Source organism: Aulonocara sp. 'chitande type north' Nkhata Bay, linkage group LG10 (assembly GCF_057382095.1).
Source record: "Aulonocara sp. 'chitande type north' Nkhata Bay isolate Kocher_YH1m ecotype deep benthic linkage group LG10, A_spYH_male_GT1.1, whole genome shotgun sequence".
In the NCBI taxonomy this organism is placed as follows: Eukaryota; Metazoa; Chordata; class Actinopteri; order Cichliformes; family Cichlidae; genus Aulonocara; species Aulonocara sp. 'chitande type north' Nkhata Bay.
The window spans coordinates 900,235-923,765 of record NC_141353.1 but is presented as its reverse complement, the minus strand read 5'-3'; the positions used below and the strand labels follow the sequence as shown (position 1 = coordinate 923,765).

The following is a 23,531-nucleotide window of genomic DNA, read 5'->3' as shown; positions in this document are numbered from 1 at the left end:
GCACTGGTTTAAAGCATTCTCACTGGTCAGTCCCGCCTGATACAATAAATCCCGTTCTATGATTGGTTGTCGCATCAGTTCAATCAAACCGGGGGCAGCTAACCAGCGACCAGCCTCTGCGTTGCTAAGGTAAAGTTCCACAGCTGCGTCAAGCTCAGTCGAGTTTCCTTCAAAGTAAAAGCACAATACTGCTCTTTTTTTCTTCTTGTTTGAAAATACACACACACATAGAAGTATGATCCTTGAGCGATGTACAGTGTATGTATGTGTGTATATATATATATATATATATATATATATATATATATATATATATATTACACACATTCAGTGGTTTTGTTCGTGTTCTTTCAAATATGTTTTACTACACTGACTGCTAATTCAGACACTTTAATGTCACTCACAGCGGCCGCTTCTGCACAGAGGACTGAATCACTAACAGTCATTACGCCAGAGCGACTGCTGTGTTTGAAATAAGTATACATGTCGAGTTAAAATGTACGCTTAGAGAAGGCATTATTTTGAAAAGTACAAGCGGAAGTTCGTTTACGTAGTATAGTGGGCTTGTTTCTGGCACGTAAAACTGTAAGATACTGTCAGGTGGGATGAAATAAAGGGCTGTAGCACAGGGAGAACACAGCACTGTGTTTCTTCGGTCACCGTTTTGCAGGAAATGAACGCGGATCCACCTGGAAGCCGTTTAGCGCCGTCGTCGGCAGGCAGGTGTCGTCGCACCGTTGAAGCGGCATTTCATTTGGCATCGCCGCTGGCTGCGATATAAGGTGAATGCTAGGTAAGTAACGGGCACCGCGCATGTTTGCGTTTGTGTATGGCAGTAATGCGAGGAGGGAGCGGGGGACACAGACACGCATCCCACCATAAGTCGAAACCTCCGGGCATAAAACTCTGAGGTGACCACTGGGTATTAGCTGAGGAGCGCAGGAGAACTGCTGCATCGCTTCTCCAGCTGCATATTTGAAGTGTTCTTCACCCTTTACCCTGTTCTTGCTGGCAGGCTGTAGAGGAAACCTCAGGATGAAGGATGTGGAGCAGTTCTCCTGTCCGTGGATCTGTGGAGGACTGTCACACCACAGCGGCCGAGTGAGCAGACTATGTTAACCCAGGCCAGCCCCCAGACCTCCAGGCTCCCCCGGACCAGCAGACACCGAACCAGCGTTTTTGTACACATCCGCCCGATTGTCCGGGCATCTTGGTTTGGTGTCTGCCTGTTTGCCCTGCTGTGTTATTTTGTCTGTACCAGGTTGTGTGGACCACCAGCGACCTAGCATGACAAAGCACTTCTGTGGCCTGCTAACTCTTCAGCCAAAGGATGTTTCTCTTAATTAAGTACATCCAGACAGAAGTGCTAAGCCTCTTCGTACATATAATGTTTTGAACTGCAGAATCACAACTGTTGTTGCATCTCACATCAAGGCCCACTGATTGACTGCACGCACTAAATAGATATGAATGAGAGGTTGCTGCAGGGGGACCTCTTCTGAGTTTATTGTGGATTTCTGATGAATTGTAAAGGGGACAGAGACACCTACAGTCACATGGCTGGATCATCAGTGGAGTTAGTCCTTTCCTTATTTTGCTTGGATACCTCCTGAAAGGCTCCCCATTGTCCCTGGAATAAAAATCAAAAACAGCTGGTTTGAGTTGTCTCTGTTGAAGTTTACCAAACGTTTCTGTTTTTGTGCCACTTTGAGAGAACTCTGTGATCATGCACTGAAGACAGAAGTGGAGCCTTACTGAGAGTCAGGTTTACACCAAGTCGCCATGCCTATCAGGAAAAAAGGTGAGTTATTATTACATGTCTATCCATCCATTTTCAGAGTGCAGTTATGTGACACGTGTAATTCATGAGACTCTGTTGATACCACATCGAAGTGCATCTTATCTACACTACATTTGTCAGTAGTGTGCAGGGACTGACCGTGAGATCAAAACCACCTGCCTGGTATGAGGTAGTCCCTCGACTCAGACTGGACACGTTGCTTTTAATAAGACAAATACCGCACAGCACAGTGTTACTGCAGTAGAGAGGAAGCAATGGAACGTTTTAATACATCGTCAGAAATATATTGATTGGAAAGTTTGGTGATATGAAACTGCACCTTAGTTCAGAAGAACTCGAGAAGTCAAAGTTATCAGGCCATATTTTTAAGGCAAACTATTTTTTTTCTTCTGACATTTCAGTCCACACTCCACACCAGTTGGTGGCAGTAATGCGCCATTTTGCTCTTTGCCAAACGCCAATAAACAATATAAAGAAGAAGGTGGTGGGCTGCGACTTTGGCTGTAGATTGTTTGGGTCCTGTGTGTGGTGGGCTGTGTCCTCTGTGGATCACTTTTCACTACTTGAGGGTTTTTGTATTTACGGAGCAGTTTCCAGGGTGTACAGGTGAATTACGTCACTGCCATTGTGAGGAGGGTGTGGGGAGGTTGGGCTGCCACAGTGTTTAGTTACGTGCCCAGTGTCACAGTAACATCAGCATCATCATGACAGTAACAGAACTCAAGGTTTCCCAGCTTCGCTGTATTGTAATGTTGCTTGTTAGTGACAAATATAAATGACACAGATGCTTATTTTCATCAGTTTTATAAAGCTGTGGATATACGCGGTCCTCTTTAATAAGTCTCAGTTTTCTTAAAATATTTCACACATGCACAAGGCTCTGTTCTGGTCCCATCTTTAGCCAGAAGGGAGAATGAACACCATGAACTCACAACTGTAAGTTCATAGTGAGGGACCGTGGTTGGAGGATTGCAGAGTGCTGCATGCTGCAGCTATCCAGAGATAACTCTTTATAAAGCCTCTTTTACTTCCCACTGGGGAGCTATCCACAGACCCTGCAGGTCAGGCAACTAACCAGTAATGTCCAAAGGCTTTAGAAACAAAGTTACATCCAGGTTAGAGCCAAGTTTTTCCTCAATCATTAAACAAGTGAACGGCGATCGTCTCTGGCAAGTTACAGAGAGATTACAGAGAGATGGAGTAAAACTTAATGGTGCAAACGTAAATGATAGTCTTCTATTTGCACATTGTTGTAAATAATTATTTAATTGAGTCTGTTGTAGAGTTGTGTGGACATCTGGGTGAATCTTTGTGTCCTGGTGTTTGACACAGATTTACTGTCTGTAGGCACAAATGAGAAAGTTTAATTTTAAACCACTGGTCAAACGATTACATCACTAAGAAATTCAAAGTCAGTTGGGGGCAGAGATGGGCAGTAATGTGTTACAAGTAACGTGTTACTGTAATCTGATTACTCTTTTTCGAGTAGCGAGTATTGTAAGGGATTACTATTGCAAAAAGTAATTAGATTACTGTTACTTTCCCGTAAACTGCGTTACTAAACTGTGATTTTGTTTGTGTGAGTGTCAACATGGATAATATGGAGCGATGGAGAGGGTACGACTGTGCAGCGTTTAAAGCGTGGAAGTAATCACATTACTTTGAGTTTGATTCTGTAAAAGTGACAAAAACATCAGCGTCCGCTGTTCACTCTGTGGGAAGAAAACTTCTTTCTACAGCGAAAGATTAAACTTCAAATCTGAGCGAGCAGCGAGCACGCTGCCACGGGAACGTGACGCTCACAGAGAAAGCCCCGGATCCCCCCACTGACATGACCGCTGTGGGCAAACCTCCACCCACCCCACTCCTGCTAAACAGGTGGCAATAGATTTAAGAGCTGCTGAGTCTTTGATTCTATTTATTTTTTGCTGAGTTTTACTTGCATCTAGTTGAAAGAGTGTAAACACAAAACATTCTTTTATTTGCTGGAATATGCAGGAAACAGGTTTAAATGTTAAAGAATTTCTTCAAGTCAAAGACAGTTGCATTAAAACGAATAAAACAAGTTTTAAACAGAGGCTTTTCCATGTGGTTACATTGTATATGATGGATTATGCAGAAAAAATAGAATTGGGCTGAAAGGCCGGTTGCTTCATTACCTACTCAGGTTGTATATCATGTTTTTAAAAAGTAACTAATTACTTTTGAAAATAAGTAATCAGCCTAGTAACAGGATTACTTTTTTGGAGAAGTAATCAGTAATTAGTAACTAATTACTTTTTTCGAATAACTTGATAACACTGGTTGGCTTGATTCTTGTCCTCTAAAATCATGTATCCATATTTCCCTTTGCTCTCAACAGTGCAGTTGTTACTCTCCATATAAAGGTGGTGATAAAGACAAAGTAGCCCATTACAGACCAGTTTGAAGATGACCTGTTGTCTCCAAATTATTGGAAAAAAGTCATTTAGCAGCAGCTGAAAACACATCTGTTAAATGATGCTGTGTTTTATCCCAGTTTAGAGCTGGGCGTGTTTGCAGGGGCTATGAAGGCTAACCTGTATAAACGAGGTGCAGTGTTTCTGCGTTTCACACAGTAAATACAGAAATGCTTTTACACTCTGTTTTCTACAAGTGTTTTAAACGGGATAAAATCATATTTAGAAAATAAGTTATCACAAGGTGTCTGTGGCACAACGATGGATCCTGGTGTCCCTCTGTTATTAAATGTGTATATTAATGACTGTAACAATATACTTTATACTGATTTCTCCTACACTTGTAAATGATCACGAGGTAAACAGTGTTGCTGTGTTCAATGTGTAGGTATCATTTTAGATTCCACATTGAAGCATGTGAAAAACACTAGTAGCATACACAATATAGTTACCTTTCAACTAGGGATGGGACTCAAGAACCAGTTCTTGTAGAGAACTGGTTCCCAGTAGTTGAATTCCTTGGAATTGTTAGCCTGCTTGCCCATCGATTCTGCTGGAGGAGGAAAAAATAGAGCAATCTACAGTGTGGATATGGACATTACTTTTATTTTTATTGCACAAAAGGACAAGAGTGCAATGTTAAAGTGCTAACTGCGTCCAGGACAGGAAACACTGCATTATACTGCTAACACAACTTTGGCTCTTTGCACAGACAGCATGGTAATAAGCAGCCATGTGAAAGCTCAGTGAGTCCAGGGCCCGGCAGCCAGATCCTGAAATTCAACAGGTAACAAAAGCAGTGATGAGCAGTCAGGCTGAAACCTCCATTTTCATCTGTTCATGTTTCTAAAGTCAAATCAGTGTAGCGATTGCTGGTTTTCATCTTTGGTTCTTGTTGCTAAATACTAAGAGAAACATCATATTTACGTCCTCATTATGATAGACGTGTGTTGGTGTCTGGGACTGTAGGCTGAGGTTTTTATTTTTAAATAGGAATTATGAGATTATTGTGTGTTTCAGTTCCTTTTATGGAGAAACGTGAAAATAATGCAACTAGTAACAAATTAAGTAACATGAGTGTTACTTAACATAACATGAACATTAGTATTCTGTATAATATGTGTAATACATTTTTCTGAACCCCAACACTGATCACAACAAAGGGGCGACTGACCTCCAACACGTACAAACATTTCACGGCGCAGTATTGCAGCTCATTTGCATGAATGTCTTTGATATGCTGCTTAGCAATGGTGGTGCCAGTGATAACCCAATTAGGATAAGAGAATTGATAAGGAATAGAATGTATAAGTGATACTGATTATGGAATTGGAATCACTACATTCTTATCAGTTCCCACTTTCAACACTTTCATTACTCACTTGAGAGAAACAGTGGAAGTTTATTTACTATTAATTTGATCAGATTAACTATTTCATCTCCTGCTGGTCTCAACCAAGTGTTACAAAATGAAAACCAATCAAATCACTGAGAAACCAAGGTAATTTCATCATTGAAGAAACCTTATTAAATATAATAATTATTATCAATAATAAGCTCTGAGAACTTAATTTGTAACCTGGATGTGCAACTTACATTTAATATTGCTTTATTCTTTTTTGCTCAGAAGATACAACCAGAACCTTTGAGGTGATGTCCTGCTAACGTCATTTGTTCCTTGATCATGTGATTTTGTGTATTCTTATTACCTGCCCAGAAACTGAATAGTAGTAGTAGCAGATGCATCTTGTACAATGAATCTCTTCTCTTAAGAGAATAATGTACATTTTATAAGTGCAAAATAAATGAATGCAAATAGAAAACTCTTAAAACAAACAGGAAAGAGTTGAATGCATAACTTTTATTTGCATCAATATAGCATTCAGAGCTGGATTTACTGGTCTGTTTTAGATCATTGACCTGCTGCATAACCCAAGTGCTCTGGAGTGTCAGACCACAAACCGATGGCCAACATTCCCCTTCGGGATTTTCTAGTAAAGAGCAAAATTCATGGATCCATCAGTAATAGAAAGTTGTCCGAGCTCTAAGCGGTAAAGCAGTCCAAAGCTGCCACAGTACCTCCACCGTGTTTGACTGTTGTGTGATCTTTTTATTTTGAATTTTGTTTTGTGAGTCCACAGAATACTTTCCCAGAAATGTTGAGGATCATCAATAAAAATGAGACAAGCCATCATACTTGTTTTGTTGAGCAGTGGTTTTGTCGAACTCTGCCATGCAGGCCATTTTTGCCCAGTCTCTTTCTTATTGTTGATTAATGAGCTTAGGCAAGCGAGGATGAGTCGCTAATGCCCTCTTGGAGTAATTTTGACACGTCAGCCACTCCTGGGAAGGTTCACCACTGTTCCAAGATTTCCCCGTTTGTGGATAATGGCTGTCAAAGTAAATCACTGGAGTCCTAACGTCTTAGCAATGGCCTTGTAACTGTTTCCAGACTGATTGGTTCCTATTACTTTGTTACTCATCTGTTCTTGAGATCTTTTAACTTACTTCACTTTGATAGGTTATATTTAAACTCAGTCTTTCAACAAATGTGGAATTTCTGCATTTTCTGGGGTCATCTTTGTCTAATATTAAACTTTGAGGATCTAAACCATGTAGGTGTGACAAATATGGAAAAAATAAGAAATCAGGAAAGGGATAAATACTTTTAAGAGCAGCGTATGTCATTTAGTAGTATTTCATAAAACTCAGTAATTTCACCTACATTAATGTTAAATACAGTGAGAAACTCTACATAGTAGAGGTTTTGTCTTTGTAGGTTCTCAGTCATCCAGGTCATGGTAGTCTAAAGATCTTGGAAAGAAAAGCGTCTGGACTTCTTTAAGTTTTCCTTGAAGACGTTTCACCTCTCATCCGAGAAGCTTCTTCAGTTCTAAGACCAACTGGTGGAGAGTTTATAAGCCCTAGTGGGAGTTTTTAGATTACAAAGAACGTTAGTGCACAGATACAAAAGGGTAACGAAAGAGGTATTTAGTTTTTACTGCAATACAACGCGGAACCGAAGAAATAGTATAAACTGTCTGCGTGTTAGGCTGTCGCTTAAAGTTTTTCTGTTTTCTCGGTGCTCCATCTTCTTGCCTAACATCTGACTAAGACATTTGAGATCTCTTTTATACGCTGACACACAAATGAAGTGTTCTTCTAATTGAGTTTGAAAAGGTGTAACTTGAGAGAGATTAATTTGTACTTAATGTGTTGGATATTGAAGGCCAATGTTTCTAAGTGGACAAATTGTGTTAAATGGTACAATTTGTGTTCAGAGAGTCACAAAATCAACGAGAATTCTATTTGAATGAACCCAGCAGACCTCTGCTCACAGGTTCTGTTTAGGGTCATGAGCTCTAAACTGCTCGAGCTTCATGTTTTCAGAATTGTCCACATAAGCTTTCCTCCATGCATAAACAACTATCTATGCATCTGCCTTCTGATGTGGAACAAGCCTCCACCCCATACACCACCTTTGAACTGAAACACAGATTGTTCAAACATCAGTGCTGCGCTTCTCTCTGCTCTTGTACCAGGAGGGAGCACACCATGCAGCCAGATCCAGTATGTAATGGAAAAAAAGATCTATTGTATGCCATAAACACCATGCATCACTGTCAGTCCCTTTTATTATCTTATACAACTTTGCCACAAGATATTAAGTGTCTTCATGCATGCTCAATCATCCAGGTAAGTAAATCCCAAAAGGTTGATTCTGTTCATCTGGACGTTTTCAGTGGGAGAAACGTTTCATCATCATCAGGTGACGTCTTCAGTCTCAGCTGACTGCAGGTTTCCAACCTTACAAACAGGACATTGCACAAAGACTGAAACTAGCACCACTGAATGCATGTGATCGATCACTGTGATTGATCATTAATATGTAAATTATGACCACTGATCAATAGCCATGAGTCCCATTGACAGAGAGTTGGTGAATGGCTGCAATCACAGCATGTAAGATGGTGACAGATGTACCCTTAGGCCCCTCCTCGATTCAGAGATGGTCTTTCCCTTTTCACGTAAATGGCCTTCTTGACTCCGCCCTCAAACCAGCGTTCCTCCCTGTCCAGGATGTTACATCCTCATCATTGAAACAGTGTCCACTGGCCTGTAGGTGTAAATAGACTGCAGAGTCCTGGCCTGATGAGGTATATCTTCTGTGTTGTGCCGTCCTCTTAGCCAGAGGTTGTTTGGTTTCCCCGATGTATAAATCCTGCCAGTCCTCCTGCACTTAACAGCGTACACTATGTTACTCTGTTTGTGTCGGGGGACCCGATCCTTGGGGTGGACCAGTTTTTGGCGCAGCGTGTTTTGGGATTTAAAAGCCACAGAGACCCGGTGTTTAGAAAAAATGCGTCTCAGCTGCTCCGATACTCCTGACACGTATGGGATCACTGCAGGTGGGCAGCGGTTGTCCTTCTCTCCTGGATCAGCTGGAGCTTTCTTTAGGAGCCTTCCCAGCTTTGACAAAAGTCCAGCTGGGATAACCACATTTACTCAGGGCCTTCTTGATGTTCTTCTGCCTCCCTGGCCGCTGTGTCAGGTTTACGGTACACGTCAGCTTTTAGATGTCCCCCATTACTGATGGAAATCTCACAGTCTAAGAAGGCTAACCTGCCACTTTTCATATCCTCCCTGGTGAATTTGATGTGTCGGTCCACTGAGTTAATGTGTAATAGTACTGACCCTTGTATATGAAATGTGTGGAATGAAGACACGGAGCAAACACATGTGGTTGGTGCTGAGAGTGGTCCTGTTGCTGAGGTTGGGGTCATCCTGTCATCTCTTATGAACTACTTCCACTGCTTCAGTGACTGGAACACAATTGAAGAGAGATGTAACATAGTACGAGCCCATCATCTGCGTCCATACTGACATCTCTCACTTCCGAACTAAATTCAAGCTGCCTAATGACGGGTCATGATAGTCTTTCTGGTTTAGCAACCCTACCCATGTCTGCCTGAAGGATGATAATGTTGCTGTCATTAATAAGTGATGTGAGTACCTTCCTCTCCTCCATGCTGATGTTGGATGCTGGTGGCCTTGCATTGCTGAGACAGGCCGAAACTTTCAACATCTACAATGTTGTTGTTTCAAATCGCTTTTTTCTGAGGCACGATTTGTCTAGGCGTCACAGCAAAGTTCAACGCTTTTGCAAGGATGTTTTTCTCTGCTTAGATGACAAATTTTTCACCCACTTGTCCCCATCCTCGGTGTGGCATCCTCTCTTCAGTCGGCTAGTTTCAGTCAGTATGCAAAGGTAGTGGGGAAACCTGCAGTCAGCTGAGACTGAAGAAGTCACTTGGATGAGTGACAAAACGTTTCTCCCACTGAAAATACTTTGTCTCGATGAAGAGAATCAACCTTTTAGCACAGGATATTAAATATTACCAGATCAATGTATATATTTTACATAAATTATCCATGAGAAAAATAAACCAAGGAAACCCCAGAGCCTTTTTTCCTCTGTGCTCTGCAGACACAGCTCGAGCCCTTGCACTTTTGGAGGAATACTGCACTAACCTGAGGAAACCGGAGGAGCAGCAGCTCAAAACTGCCATTCAAAGAGTGATGGGGATTTTCAAAAGCAACCTGTTTGAAGCTCTTCTTGGTAAGTCGCACAGCCACAGTGTATCAAGCAGACAGCATTTGCTTTAAGTTCATACTGTGGTGATTTTCAAAACAAAAGTTTTTGTAAATACATAGATCACTGTGTTGGTGACCTTGTGAAGAGTGAATGCAAGAAGAGTAGCGTGGGCTGGTTTGCAATATGAATGACCGTCACAGTTTCCAGATTGTTGCTGGGGTCCAGCTAAAACAAAAAAGTTCTCCTCAGATACATTTTTATTAATAGTTCTTATCACACTGATTTGTTTTCAAAGGGTCACCTTTCTCATAAGTTTGACTTTAATTACTAACTTGCTGTGATGCTGTTGAAATACGGTGCAACGTCATGATCACAGCTTTGATTGGCAAATCCAGTCAGGGAGAAACTTGTGTATGAATGGTGGACAGAGTAGCGGTGCTGCAAGATCGTCCAATATTTTCTGCTTCAAACTGACAGCATCATTACAAGGTTTTATTAGTGTGTGTGCAATTGTTACACATTCGTTACTGCTAACATCTAAAGATATAGCCAAACACATCTTATAAATTCCTTTAATGGTGAGAAAGATGTAGACATTGCAAGCATAGATCAGTGGTCATTGATCAATGGTTGCTCATCAATGGTCATAATAATTTGCATATTAATGATCAAAAAACTGACCTCACAGCCCATTGTTCGCCAGTGGTGCTAGTTGTAATGATTATGCAAATGTACTGTAAGACTGGGGAAACCTGCCGTCAGCTGAAACGTCCAGATGAACAGAATCAACCTTCGGGGGTTTCCTTACCTGGATGATAGAGCATCCATCAAGACATTGCAATCACAGAGTTCTGCTATGGAATAAATCCCTCCTGAAATAGATTTAATCATCTTACAAAGCATTAGGTGCTTTGTAAGATGATAATCTGGCCTGTGGCATAGTCACTCTGGCTAAACCCCCTCAGTGCAGAGTGGACTCGTGTCTAGATTCAACCCCTTCATCATCCCTGCCTCTCTGGAGTCGTTCCTCTGAGCAGCTGAACGACTCTGATCAAATGTTACTGTATTTTTTGGTTAGTATTAATGGCATATTTTAGCAGGTTTGTTAGCAGGAGAGTTTCCTCTCAGATTTGTAGATATGCTGCTGGATGTGGTTGTGCCATGAGGTATTTATTCTTTAAAAACACAGAAGTACAGATGAGCTTGCCAACTGCACATAAAGCAAACACACCTCCCCGTAACCCAAAGAACGATGCCACCAGTTGTCTCAGTCTGCTGAGCTTGACAGCGAGGTTGATGACCACAGCAGCGCAAAATTCCTTTAGTCTTTTTTATATGTTTGTTGTGGTCAAATTAATATTAAAATGCTGAAACAAAATAATACCCTGAATATGGGACAAATAAGCTATTTCTTTTCTTTTCTGCTTTAGAAAGCTAAATGAACCTTGTGTTAAAACCATGATCTTTACCATCTACTGTCTACTATACTTAATGAATAGCAAGCACCAAGAACATTACAGCGCTCCCTCGTTTGTCGCGGGAGTTACGTTCTAAAAATAAGCCGCGACAGGTGAAATTTGAGAAGGAGCCAACTTTAGTTTTTACAATTGTTATAGATGTTTTAAGGCTGGAAAACCTCTCACTACACACTTTATACACTTTTCTCAGACAGGCACGAACATTTTCACACTTTTCTCTCTTGTTTAAACTCTCAAAGTTCAAACCTTCGTAGAAAAATAAGTTCATTATTATAGGATGAAACCAAAGATCAAACCATGTTTTCAGGTCCAGAACACGGGAACAGAGCAGCTGCAGAGAATTCAACATTAATGAATCATCAATGGTACGGAAGTAGAGGAAGCAAGAAGAATGAGTAAAGTTTGACTTTTCTGACTGTTTTGTTTCGCCTAATGTGCCTTATAATCCGTAAAATATGGTAACTCCTACCAGAAGTCCAACTGTTTGTGCGATGGTTGGCATCTTCCTTGGGTGCTACTGCAGGAGCCTTTGATGGAGCAAAACGTTTCGTCGACATCGTTGTTTGTTGGGGAGAAAACTTACAAACATACAGTGCAGCACTTCAGAGTCACACTGCTGGGATCGAAGATTTATGTAAATTTGACAAGCTGAACACATCCTGTCCTGTACAGCAGACACAGCACAGGATTAGCCAATCAGGAGGCAGAACACAATGCGCTGTAAAAAAAAAAAGAAAAAAATGCACAAAAAAAGGCTGGCACCATGATGCCAGATTCTTCACTTCGTCCATGTAGGCCGCCTGTTGTTGGAGATGGCACCCAACACCACTGTGTCGTCAGCAAACTTCACAATGGTGTTGGAGCCATGGGTGGCCACACAGTCTGAAGTGTAGAGGGAGTAGAGCAGTGGCGAGAGGACACATCCCTGAGATGCTCCTGTGTTGATGGTGATGTTAGAGACGCATCTACCCACCCTCACCACCTGAGTTCTGCCAGTGAGGAAGTCCAACACCCATGCACACAGACGGCTGTTGAGTTGAAATGTGAGAAGAAAGTATATTCCCTACAGTTAGGGTGAGGAGAGTCCATAATTGCTCCTTTACTGTTTAACTGTATCTGTGAACTGCAGTTAGTTAGGTTCATCTTTAGCTGAGGCAGGTCTGTGAGTCTCTTGTAATAAAACCACGTCTGTCATTTTTAAGCTGGTTACATTTCCATAACCTCTTCTCTCTGTAGCCAGCTCCATGTATGTTCCATGGGATAAACCTTAATGTGCCCATAGTTGTGTGTGTGTGTGTGTGTGTGTGTGTGTGTGTGTGTGTGTGTGTGTGTGTGTAACTAATGTTGCACACCGCGTGTGATGCGCAAATGAATAAGAAAAAACATGTCCACTGGGTGTTAAAAAAATGTGGTGACAGGTTTTTATGAGTGCAATATGTAGACCAGAGGGGTGCTAGGTGTTGTTTGATTATGTGTGTGCACATTGAGTGGACGTATGTGTGTGTGTGTCCTACATATCTGTGTGTGCTGTGAGGCTGTAGTGGATGTGCTGATGCTGAGTGTGTATGTCCGAGATATTGCCGCGCACATGTGAAAAGATTGAGGGAGCAGAAGCAAGAGGGAAAAAAGGGAGGAAAAGGAAATTAAGACGAAGTGAAAAAATAGTCACACACAACTTTCTTTTAAGTTTATGAGCTGTTTGTTACTGAGTAGGAAACAGCTGATCGGTGCAGTGAGAGACGGGAGAAAAACATGCAAAGGCACTAATGGGAGGGATGAAAGAGAAAACGTTTTAATCTCCATGCTGTGGAGATTGACGGTGATTTATCTGTGATGATATCACGATGATTAAAGTATTGACATGAATCAGCTATTTAGGTGTTAATGGAAGAGGAGGAGAGAAAAATCTAGCGGATTCTTATCTGAAGTGTGGTTAATACAACCAGGGAGTGGTGCTGGGGTCATGGTAGAGCTGTCTGTCCACGTAGCGCCGGTCTGTGGCGATGACAGCATACAGCTGCATCAGACTGGGAACAGGACCTTGTGTCACTCCAGGATCTCTTTGGGGAACTGGTCCTGCTGAAGTCTGTTCCTTTCAGCTCATTCTGCTTGGAATGTCTGAATTTGGCCACAATAGGACGCAGTCTTCATACTTCAGGCCTCCTAGTTCAGAGCCAATGGATTCTTTCTAAGCAGATGTTTTTCACAATGCCGTCCGGAAGCTTCAGGAAAAGGTATCACAGTAACTTCTGTGTAGACTTATCAGGAAGTCCTAAAAACTCCCTGAAAAGCCTTCAGCTAATCCAAAATGCTGCAGCAAGAGTCCTGACAGGGACTAGAAAGAGAGAGCAGATTTCTCCTGTTCTGGCTTCCCTTCATTGGCTTCCTGTTAAATCCAGAATTCAAAATCCTGCTCCTCACATACAAGGTCTTAAATAATCAGGCCCCATCTTATCTTAATGACCTTGTAGTACCATATCACCCTATTAGAGCACTTCGCTCTCACACTGCAGGCTTACTTTCAGATCCTGGGACACTCACCGGGATCTTCAACAAATCCCTCGCACAGGTCCACGGAAGACGCTGTAGCCACAGCACTCCATGCTGCCGTAACACACCTGGAAGAGCATGGTAGCTATGTGCGGATGCGTTTCGTGGATTACTGCTCAGCTTTTAACACCATCCTTCCACACAAAGTGGTGGTCAAGCTACAAGACCTGGGGCTTCCATACAGCACCTGCATGTGGATCAACAGCTTCCTCTCGGGCCGAAGACAGAGAGTCAGAGTTGGCCACTGCACATCCTCAGCCCTGAGTCTCAGCACGGGCTCAGCCCAGGGCTTTGTGCTCAGTCTACTGCTCTACTCTCTCTACACACACGACTGCACTCCTCTCCACCAGAGCAACATCTTTGTGAAGTTTGCAGACCACACCACCATGGTGGGGCTCATCTCCAGGGGTGACGAGTCTGCTTACAGAGACGAGGTTGAGCAGCTGTCGTCATGGTGTAAGGCCAATAACCTCCTCAGTTTCAGTTTCAGTTTTATTTGTCATATGCAAGTTAGCACAGGGTCAACATCGCAATGAAATGTATTTGACGAGCAGAAGACAGTCACTCAGCAGAATGGTACAGTAGAAAAAAATAAAATAAAATAAAATAATAAAAAATAAAAAATTTTGTTTTGTGGCAGTTGTTGCAGTATTGCACTTTTTTTAAAATATAAATATCAATAACAATAAAGTGAAGTGACCAGTGCAGATTAAACAGAGTACTTGTGAAGCTGCAGGTAGCTTCTGAGTGCGTCCTGTGGAGTGTGTGTGTGTTTAAGTGTTGTGGTTGAGGTGTCGTATGGCTTGATGGTAGAAACTGTGTTTAAGTCTTGTAGTCCGAGCAGACAGACTCCTGTAACGTCTGCCAGATGGTAACAAGGAGAAGAGCTGATGTGCTGGGTGGCTGTGGGCCTTGATGATGCTGTGTGCTTTACGGAGGCATCGCTGGAGATAAATGTCCTGAATGGCAGGAAGCCTCGTGCCAGTGATGTGCTCTGCTGCCTTCACCACCCTCTGTAGTGATTTACGGCTGCTGGCAGAGCAGCTTCCGTACCAAACTGTGATGCAACTCGTCAGTAAGCTCTCAATTGCACACCTGTAGAAATTTGAGGTGATGTTAGCGTTCATACCAAACTTCCTCAGCCTCCTCAGGAAGTAAAGCCGCTGGCGAGCTTTCGTGATAGCAGCGTCTGTGTGAAGGGTCCAGGAGAAGTCCTCGGTGATGTTGACTCCAAGGAACTTGAAGCTGCTGACCCTTTCGACCTTGACACCGTTGATGTGGATGGGCTGGTGCTCCCTGACTGGTCGTTTCCAGTAGTCCACTATCATCTCTCTAGTTTTGCTGATGTCGAGAGTCAGGTTATTTTCCAGGCACCACTCGTACAGCGCCATCACCTCCTCTCTATAGGCCGTTTCATCGTTGTCTGTGATGAGGCCTATGATGGTTGTGTCATCCGCAAACTTGATGATGATGTTGGACTTATGTTTAGCAACACAGTCGTGTGTGAACAGGGAATATAGGAGGGGGCTAAGCACACAGCCCTGTGGCGTACCTGTGTTTAGGATGAGTGGTGAGGAGGTGTGCTTACCAACTCTCACCACCTGGGGCCTGTTTGTGAGGAAGTTTAGAATCCATCTGCAGATCGGTGTTCCCAGCCCAAGGTCGATGAGCTTCGTGGCAAGTTTTGAGGGGATGATGGTGTTAAATGCCGAGCTGTAGTCGATGAAGAGCATCCTTGCATATGTATTCCCTTTTTCCAGGTGAGTGAGGGTGGTGTGCGTTGCCAGGGCGATGGCATCCTCTGTGGCTCTGTTTGTCCAATAGGCAAACTGAAGAGGGTCCAGTGTGTCAGGGAGGGAGGAGCAGATGTGACCTTTGACCAGCCGCTCCAGGCACTTCATGATGACGGATGTCAGTGTAACAGGACGGTAGTCATTCAGACAGGAGACCACAGATTTTTTGGGAACAGGAATGATGGTGGATGCTTTGAGGGACGTGGGGACCACTGACTGCCTCAGGGAGAGGTTGAAGATGTTGGTGAACACCTCTGCCAGCTCGTCTGCACACACTCTGAGTAGCCGGCCTGGGATGCCGTCTGGCCCTGGAGCTTTGTGAGGATTTACCTTTTTAAAGGTCCATCTCACAGCTTCTGTTTTCAGAGGTAAAGTTGCAGCCTCACTGTCCTCCTGAGGGTAGAGGATCTGCCCTCTGTTGTCTGCGTCAAAACGAGCATAGAAGTTGTTGAGCTCGTCTGCGAGAGATGCAGTGGGCTGAACACTGACTGTGTTGTCCTTCTTGTAGTCAGTGATGCAGTCAGTCCATCCCACAGTCGCCTGGTGTCAAAGCTGTGGTAGCTGGACTCCATTTTGTCCCTGTAGTCCTTTCTGGCCTTTTTTATGGACTTTTGGAGGTCATACCTGGCTGCTTTATATGTTAAAGGCAGAGGTCTGCACTTTTAGCTTGGCGCGAATGTCTTTATTTACTCCTCAACACTCCCCCTTCTCAACTCCTCCTCCTCAACACTTCAAAAACCACAGAACTCATAATAGACTTCAGAAGGAAAAAGGCAGAGATCCAACCACTATTCATTAATAGGGACTGTGTAGGAAGGGTGGCAAGCTTCCGCTTCCTGGGAGTCAACATAGAGGAGAACCTTTCCTGGAGTGTGAACATCTCCAAGCTGCTGAAAAAGGCCCAACAGAGACTTCCTGGGAATTCTCAGGAGGAATAACATCACACAGACTGCTGGTGTCCTTCTGCAGCGCCACCATTGAGAGTGTACTAACGTACTGCATATGCATCTGGTACACTAGCTGCACAGGGGCTCAGAGGAAAGCACTCCAAGAGATCATTAACATCGCCAAAGGATCACTGGCTGCCCCCTCCCCACGCTGGAAGATCTACACAATACCCGCTGTCGTAAAAAAGCTCAGAACATTATAAAAGATTCCTCACTGGCCACGCCCTGTTTGAACTGTGGCCCTCGGGCAGACGGCACAGAGCAATCAGTGGAAGGATTAATAGACTCAAACACAGCTTTTATTCATCCGCAGTAACACGTCTGAGTGCTGCTACAAAAAAATGTCCATCACGGCACTCTTGAATTAATCTATGCGCTGACTGAAGCATGTATGTGAATGTTTGCTCATACTATTCTTATTAGCACTTTAAGTATTTTATTTATTGATTTCATTGAATTTTATTGTTTTATTTATATTTTCATATTGTTAGGGATGATGCACTGACCATTTTTAATTTTGTTGTACCTGTGACAATGACAGTAATGACATTCTGATTATGGAGATCATGGCTTTACTGAATAATTAATAAAAATGTGTTTTATGCAACATTTGCGATTTTTGATTTTGCCTTATATGTTTGGCGTCGTGAAGGCGGAAAACCGGTGAAAGTGACTAAATGGTGTTGACAGCGCCACCTGGGGAGGGAGTTACACCCCAGGAGAGATCACAGTAGCTAGTGCAAATGTTGTACTAGCCACAAAAGCCCAAAGGCTCATTATTAGGTGAGGCAGGTCAATTTCACAAATCAAAGTTTATTAGACTACTAAAAGCACAGAGCTGCAAAAAAAAAGAACTTCAGTTGCAGGGCTGGCAATACAAAACCTTTAATTAAAACATTTTAATAAAAAACAATAATTAAAGGGGCAAGGTTCTCTGCCATGGTGCTACCCTAGTTAAAATAGCAGCTCGGTAAAATAATTCAACAAAATGGTGGAGACCGGCCATATGCTTTACAGGAAAGGATAAGAACAATGAACCAGTAGCTCAACAACAGGTTTTACCAGATGACTTTACAATAAATTCTTAAAAGCAAGTTCTGTTTCATAGCACTTAACAATGTTCCTGTTGAACTTACACAGCTAGAATGTGAGGGCTGTAGAGCTAACAATGTTGGAAAAGCACCTGACAATTAAGAAAACCATCTGAAAACTATCTGAACCCCATGAAACCGGTTCTTGGTCAGAGGGCCCGGTGGCGCCAGTGTCCGGCAGCCTCGCCTCTGTCAGTGCGCCCCAGGGCAGCTGTGGCTACAATGTAGCTGCCATCACCAGTGTGTGAATGGGTGGATGACTGAATGTAGTGTAAAGCGCTTTGGGGTCCTTAGGGACTGAGTAACGCGCTATACAAATACAGGCCATTTACCATTTACTTGTATACTGGTTCTCAGTAGTCCATTTTTTGACATTTTAGTCTGCCTGCCTATCAATCCTGCTTATCAGTTCCAGTTTCACTTGTCCTACCACCAACAGATTTCATTTGTGTGTCAGAGGAGAACAATACCAATAGCAGGAATAAAACCACTGTTCATGGATGTTAAGTCATTTGTTTGAAATCAAATCACAAATGATTATCATCAAAAATATATAGTCTCCTGTAGGGTTTTTGTGTATGGCTAGAATCAGTCCTGAAAGCTTTAGGTTTTGATGATTAGATAGAAGGGCATTTTTTCCCAGATTTTAAATTCCAAGACCCCTTTGTCCTGTGCAGTACTGTACACACCTTTGTCAGCTTACAATGTGGAAAGCTGCTGAGGGTGATACAGCATAAACACATCTCTGGTCACTAAGACACCTGGCACCACAAAAAGAAGGAAACATAGAGGGGGAAGAAAACGTCTGGGGTCAGAGCCAGATTGTGAGAGAGTGAAACACTTCCCTCAGTTATCTTAGCGAATGTACAGTCATTCACTATAAGACTGATGAAATGCAAGCTAAACCATATGTATGAATATCAGGCTGCATCGATGGTTTCCACAATGGTGTAAAACTATTGTTAGAGAAAAAAAATGAGTAACTCAGATATTGAAATGCTGGCTGTTTCACTGCGTCCACTTCATCTTCCCAGGAAGTTTCCTCATATATCACATTCAGGTTTATATTCATTTCAAAGTAAAAGTTTCTCCACGTGCTTTGAAGTAGCAGCCAAGAAAGGTGTAATTTAAGTCTACGAGCAGTGAACATCCGTGTGCACACCTGTGTGGATCAGCGTGCTTGTATTCAAATGGTTTCCCCATGTAATGGTCTGCAAGAGGATGTAGAGAGCCATAGCCCCGTCCCCCAGGGCATGAAGCAGGCATGGAGGAGATCCAGGCCCCAGACATCCAGAGGCCCCAGAGTGCGAGAGCCCAAGGAGGACCACCGGAGGGGCATCCGTGCCACCCTCATGGGAAGAGCTGAGGATCCCCAGACGAGGGGTCACCCAGTAGCCACCGGGCAGAAGCTAGAGGGGGCTGCACCGGCGTGCCCGCCGGTTCTGCCAGCAGCCAGCTGTGCCAGAGTGAACCGAGCTGCAGGCCCAGAGGCCGGAGGCCCCAGGGCCCCCCGTGCCCCGGAAGAGGCCTGACCGAGCAACAGGCGCCAGGTCCCGCCAAGTAGCCACCGGGAGTGAGCTGGTACATACCTGAGCGCCCAGCCCCGGACACCAAGAACCACCAATGCACCGACCCCTGAGGGCATCAGTCACCGGCAGGGAGTGTGGTGAGGGGAGATAGGCCTCCACACTTTGGAGGGCCTGGGAGTTCCCAGAGAGGTGGAGTCTAAGACCCGACCTGACATAAGACACAGACAAACAGGCACACACAGACACAAACATGCATTCCCACCCTCATGCACACATGTACAAACTCTCAGCACTCACCCAACGTAAGGATTGATCACCCCTGAACATATGAATGTTGCATTAGATGAACTATTAGGGCATTGACATCCTTCATGCAATGGAGCCACTGTAGCAGGGCTTGATCTGAGCATGGTGAATGGGAGTCTGAGGAGGAAATTACAAAATGTTGCCACAGACACTCCTTTTCTACAATGCTGTATCTCACTACTCGAGGTCAGTTAAGGGTCTAGTCAGTTTCGTGAAGTTTGGCCTGCCTCGTATCTTTCTTGGTCTTGGGATGTTGGCAGGATACGATGGCCGCTATCTTGTCCCCGAGATACTGTACCTCCATCCATCCAACCACACATTTCTTTGGGTTGGCTGTGAGTTCTCCACCTGGAAAATGGTTCTGCAATACAGCAACTTTTACTCTCTGAGCCTTTGTGAGATGGTCTTCACAATAGAGGGAGGTGGGAATGGTGGAATTTGGCACCTCCAATCCAAACTCATCTCTATCCTTTACCAAGCTCATCAGGCTCACCAGAGAAGTGGTTTCAGTGCCTCTCCATGCTTTGAGGAGGTTGAGGTGATATGCCTTTGTGGCTCCTCCCCTGTCCGAAAGAACCATCTTGTAGTCTATGTTCGGAACTTGCAGTGTGACCACGAAAGGCCCTTGACACTTGGTGAGTAACTTTGAGCTACAAGAAGCGAGCAACACAAGTACTTTATCTGCCGTTGAAAATTGTCGGCGCCTACCCCGTCATATTCCATATGCAGTGCCATTGAGTTATAGTCAGCTGCCTGGAAAACTATTTCCTGGTGTTTTTTGACACCAGAAATTTGGTGTGTTCCTCATCTGCGCAAGTGTCACAACTCACACTCGATACACTCTGTCCATAACCATGATAAAACGTGGGTAGGTCAGTGCTGTGTCATGGGGCATCGTTCAACCATTGACTTGGTCAATGGATGAGTATAGAGTATCTTCACGAGATAACACTAGTGGGACATCTCCCATGGAGCGAATCACTGGAAATAGCGGGGGCTCCCAAGAAACCCCCACTGATGATATTGCATCACATATTGAGGACACTACAAGTCCCTGTCAGTGGTAAATACATGCCAACAGATTGCCCCAACAGGTGTAGTGCAATAAGAAAACACCCAAAAAGTATCCTGCACCTGCAGACACTCATGTCATATGTGCTATCATTTACATATTGAGGCATCTATAAATTCATACTATTTTGATACATTTGTGTGTGTATAAAACATGGTTGATTACGAATATTGCATGAAGTACTATCTAAAGGTCTACTAGAAGATGTAAATGCAGCATTAGGGACAATTTCCTTCTGGGTCAACCTTCAGTATCAATAAAGTTTAATTGAATTGAATTGAATCCCTACTGTAACCATCACTGAAACCAACCAGCTGGTCCAAACCACAGCAGTAGTGACTACTGAGATGCATGGATACAAGATTAACACCCACAAGGTGCAGTACCCCCCATGAAGAAGGAGAGTATAGGCCAAGATCAAGGCAGCACAGAAGGAAGTTAGCTGTCAATAGTTAACTATCAGAGCTGCAGACAGGTGTGATGAAGAAAGGGATGCCTAAGAAGTACAGCAGGCTGTCTAGACCTGTGGCTAGTGGAGCTAGCTGGCTACAGATACTGACTACGAAATTAAGCAATCGTTACCCACCTACATGCACCCAAGCTGAATGCCAAATGTAAACGAGACATCAATTCAATGATCCACACTACACCACTACGATTTACAGGAACAGCACAAAAATATATTTTGGACTAGAGAACGAAGTTGGATGGTAACGAAGAGAGGAAAGGTAGACAAAAATGAATGGATTGTACTACCAAAAGGCAACAAGTGCCTGGGAATCCCACAGCCAAATTGGAACCATGAAGAGGCCACTAGGAAAGTCACAACCAATTTAATTTAATTTCAATTCAATTTTATTTATATGGCACCAAATCACAACAACAGTCGCCTCAAGGCGCTTTATATTGTACAGTAGATCCTACAATAATAGATACAGAGAAAAACCCAACAATCATATGACCCCCTATGAGCAAGCACTTTGATGACAGTGGGAAGGAAAAACTCCCTTTTAACAGGAAGAAACCTCCAGCAGAACCAGGCTCGGGGAGGGGCGGGGCCATCTGCTGCGACCAGTTGGGGTGAGAGAAGGAAGACAGGATAAAGACATGCTGTGGAAGAGAGACAGAGGTTAATAACAGATATGATTCAATGCAGAGAGGTCTGTTAACACATGGTGAGTGAGAAAGGAGACTGGAAAGGAAAAACTCAATGCATCATGGGAATCCCCGGCAGCCTATGTCTATTGCAGCATAACTAAGGGAGGATTCAGGGTCACCTGGTCCAGCCCTAACTATATGCTTTTGCAAAAAGGAAAGTTTGAAGCCTAATCTTAAAAGTAGAGATAGTGTCTGTCTCCCGAATCCAAACTGGAAGCTGGTTCCACAGAAGAGGGGCCTGAAAACTGAAGGCTGTGCCTTCCATTCTACTTTTAAATACTCTAGGAACAACAAGTAGGCCTGCAGTGTGAAAGCGAAGTGCTCTAATAGGGTGATATGGTACTACAAGGTCATTAAGATAAGATGGGGCCTGATTATTTAAGACCTTGTATGTGAGGAGCAGGATTTTGAATTCTGGATTTAACAGGAAGCCAATGAAGGGAAGCCAATACAGGAGAAATCTGCTCTCTTTCTAGTCCCTGTCAGGACTCTTGCTGCAGCATTTTGGATTAACTGAAGGCTTTTCAGGGAGTTTTTAGGACATCCTGATAATAATGAATTACAGTCGTCCAGCCTGGAAGTAATAAATGCATGAACTAGTTTTTCAGCGTCACTCTGAGACAGGATATTTCTAACTTTAGAGATGTTGCGCAAATGGAAGAAAGCAGTCTTACATATTTGTTTAATATGTGCGTTGAAGGACATATCCTGGTCAAAAATGACTCCAAGGTTCCTCACAGCATTACTGGAGGCCAAGGTAATGCCATCCAGAGTAAGAATCTGATTAGATACCATATTTCTAAGCTTTTCAGGGCCGAGTACAATAACCTCAGTTTGATCTGAATTAAGAAGCAAAAAGTTAGCGGCCATCCAGGTCTTTATGTCTTTAAGACATTCCTGCAGTTTAACTCATTGGTGTGTGTTATCTGGCTTCATGGACAGATAGAGCTGGGTGTCATCTGCATAGCAGTGTAAATGTATGCTATGTCTTCTAATGATGCTGCCTAAGGGAAGCATGTATAATGTAAACAGAATTGGTCCTAGCATTGAACCCTGTGGAACTCCATAATTAACCTCAGTGTGTGAAGAGGACTCTCCATTTACATGCACAAACTGGAGTCTATTAGATAGATATGATACAAACCACTGCAGTGCAGTACCTGTAATACCTACAGCATGTTCTAATCGCTCTAATAGGATATTATGGCCAACAGTATCGAACGCTGCACTGAGGTCTAGCAGGACAAGCACAGAGATGAGTCCACTGTCAGAGTCCATAAGAAGATCATTTGTAACCTTCACTAAAGCTGTTTCTGTGCTGTGATGAGCTCTGAAACCTGACTGAAACTCTTCAAATAAGCCTCTGCAGATGATCTGTTAGCTGTTTGACAACTACTCTTTCAAGGATTTTTGATATGAAAGGAAGGTTGGAGATTGGCCTAAAATTAGCTAAGACTGCTGGGTCTAGAGATGGCTTTTTGAGTAAAGGTTTAACTACAGCTAGCTTGAAGGCCTGTGGTACATAGCCGATTATTAGAGATAGGTTGATCATATTTAAGATTGAAGAATTAATTAATGGCAGGACTTCTTTGAGCAGTTTTGTAGGAATGGGGTCTAAAAGACAGGTTGATGGTTTGGAGGAAGTAATTATTGAAGTTAACTCAGAAAGATCAATTGGAGAAAAAGAGTCTAACTTAACATCAATGGTACTAAGAGTAGCTGTAGATAATATTACCTCTCTGGGATGATTATTGGTAATTTTTTCTCTAATG

General features: G+C 43.2%; 1 protein-coding gene across 10 annotated transcripts in view; it reads left to right on the top strand.

Moving 5' to 3' along the window:
- The first annotated feature begins 566 nt into the window (after window positions 1-566).
- The window catches only part of LOC147319955 (disks large homolog 2-like), a 178,793-nt gene continuing 155,828 nt past the window's right edge, over window positions 567-23,531 (top strand). For 3 of the 10 annotated variants that reach the window (XM_086307660.1, XM_086307661.1, XM_086307658.1), the window contains exons 1-3: window positions 569-793; window positions 1,016-1,801; window positions 9,728-9,859. In XM_086307660.1, coding sequence (XP_086163786.1) covers window positions 1,783-1,801; window positions 9,728-9,859 — 151 coding nt within the window. In that variant the 5' untranslated portion in view covers window positions 569-793; window positions 1,016-1,782. Of the gene's footprint in view, window positions 794-1,015; window positions 1,802-9,727; window positions 9,860-23,531 lie in introns of those variants that run through there. The other 7 variants (XM_086307664.1, XM_086307662.1, XM_086307659.1 and 4 more) reach the window with 7 other exon arrangements.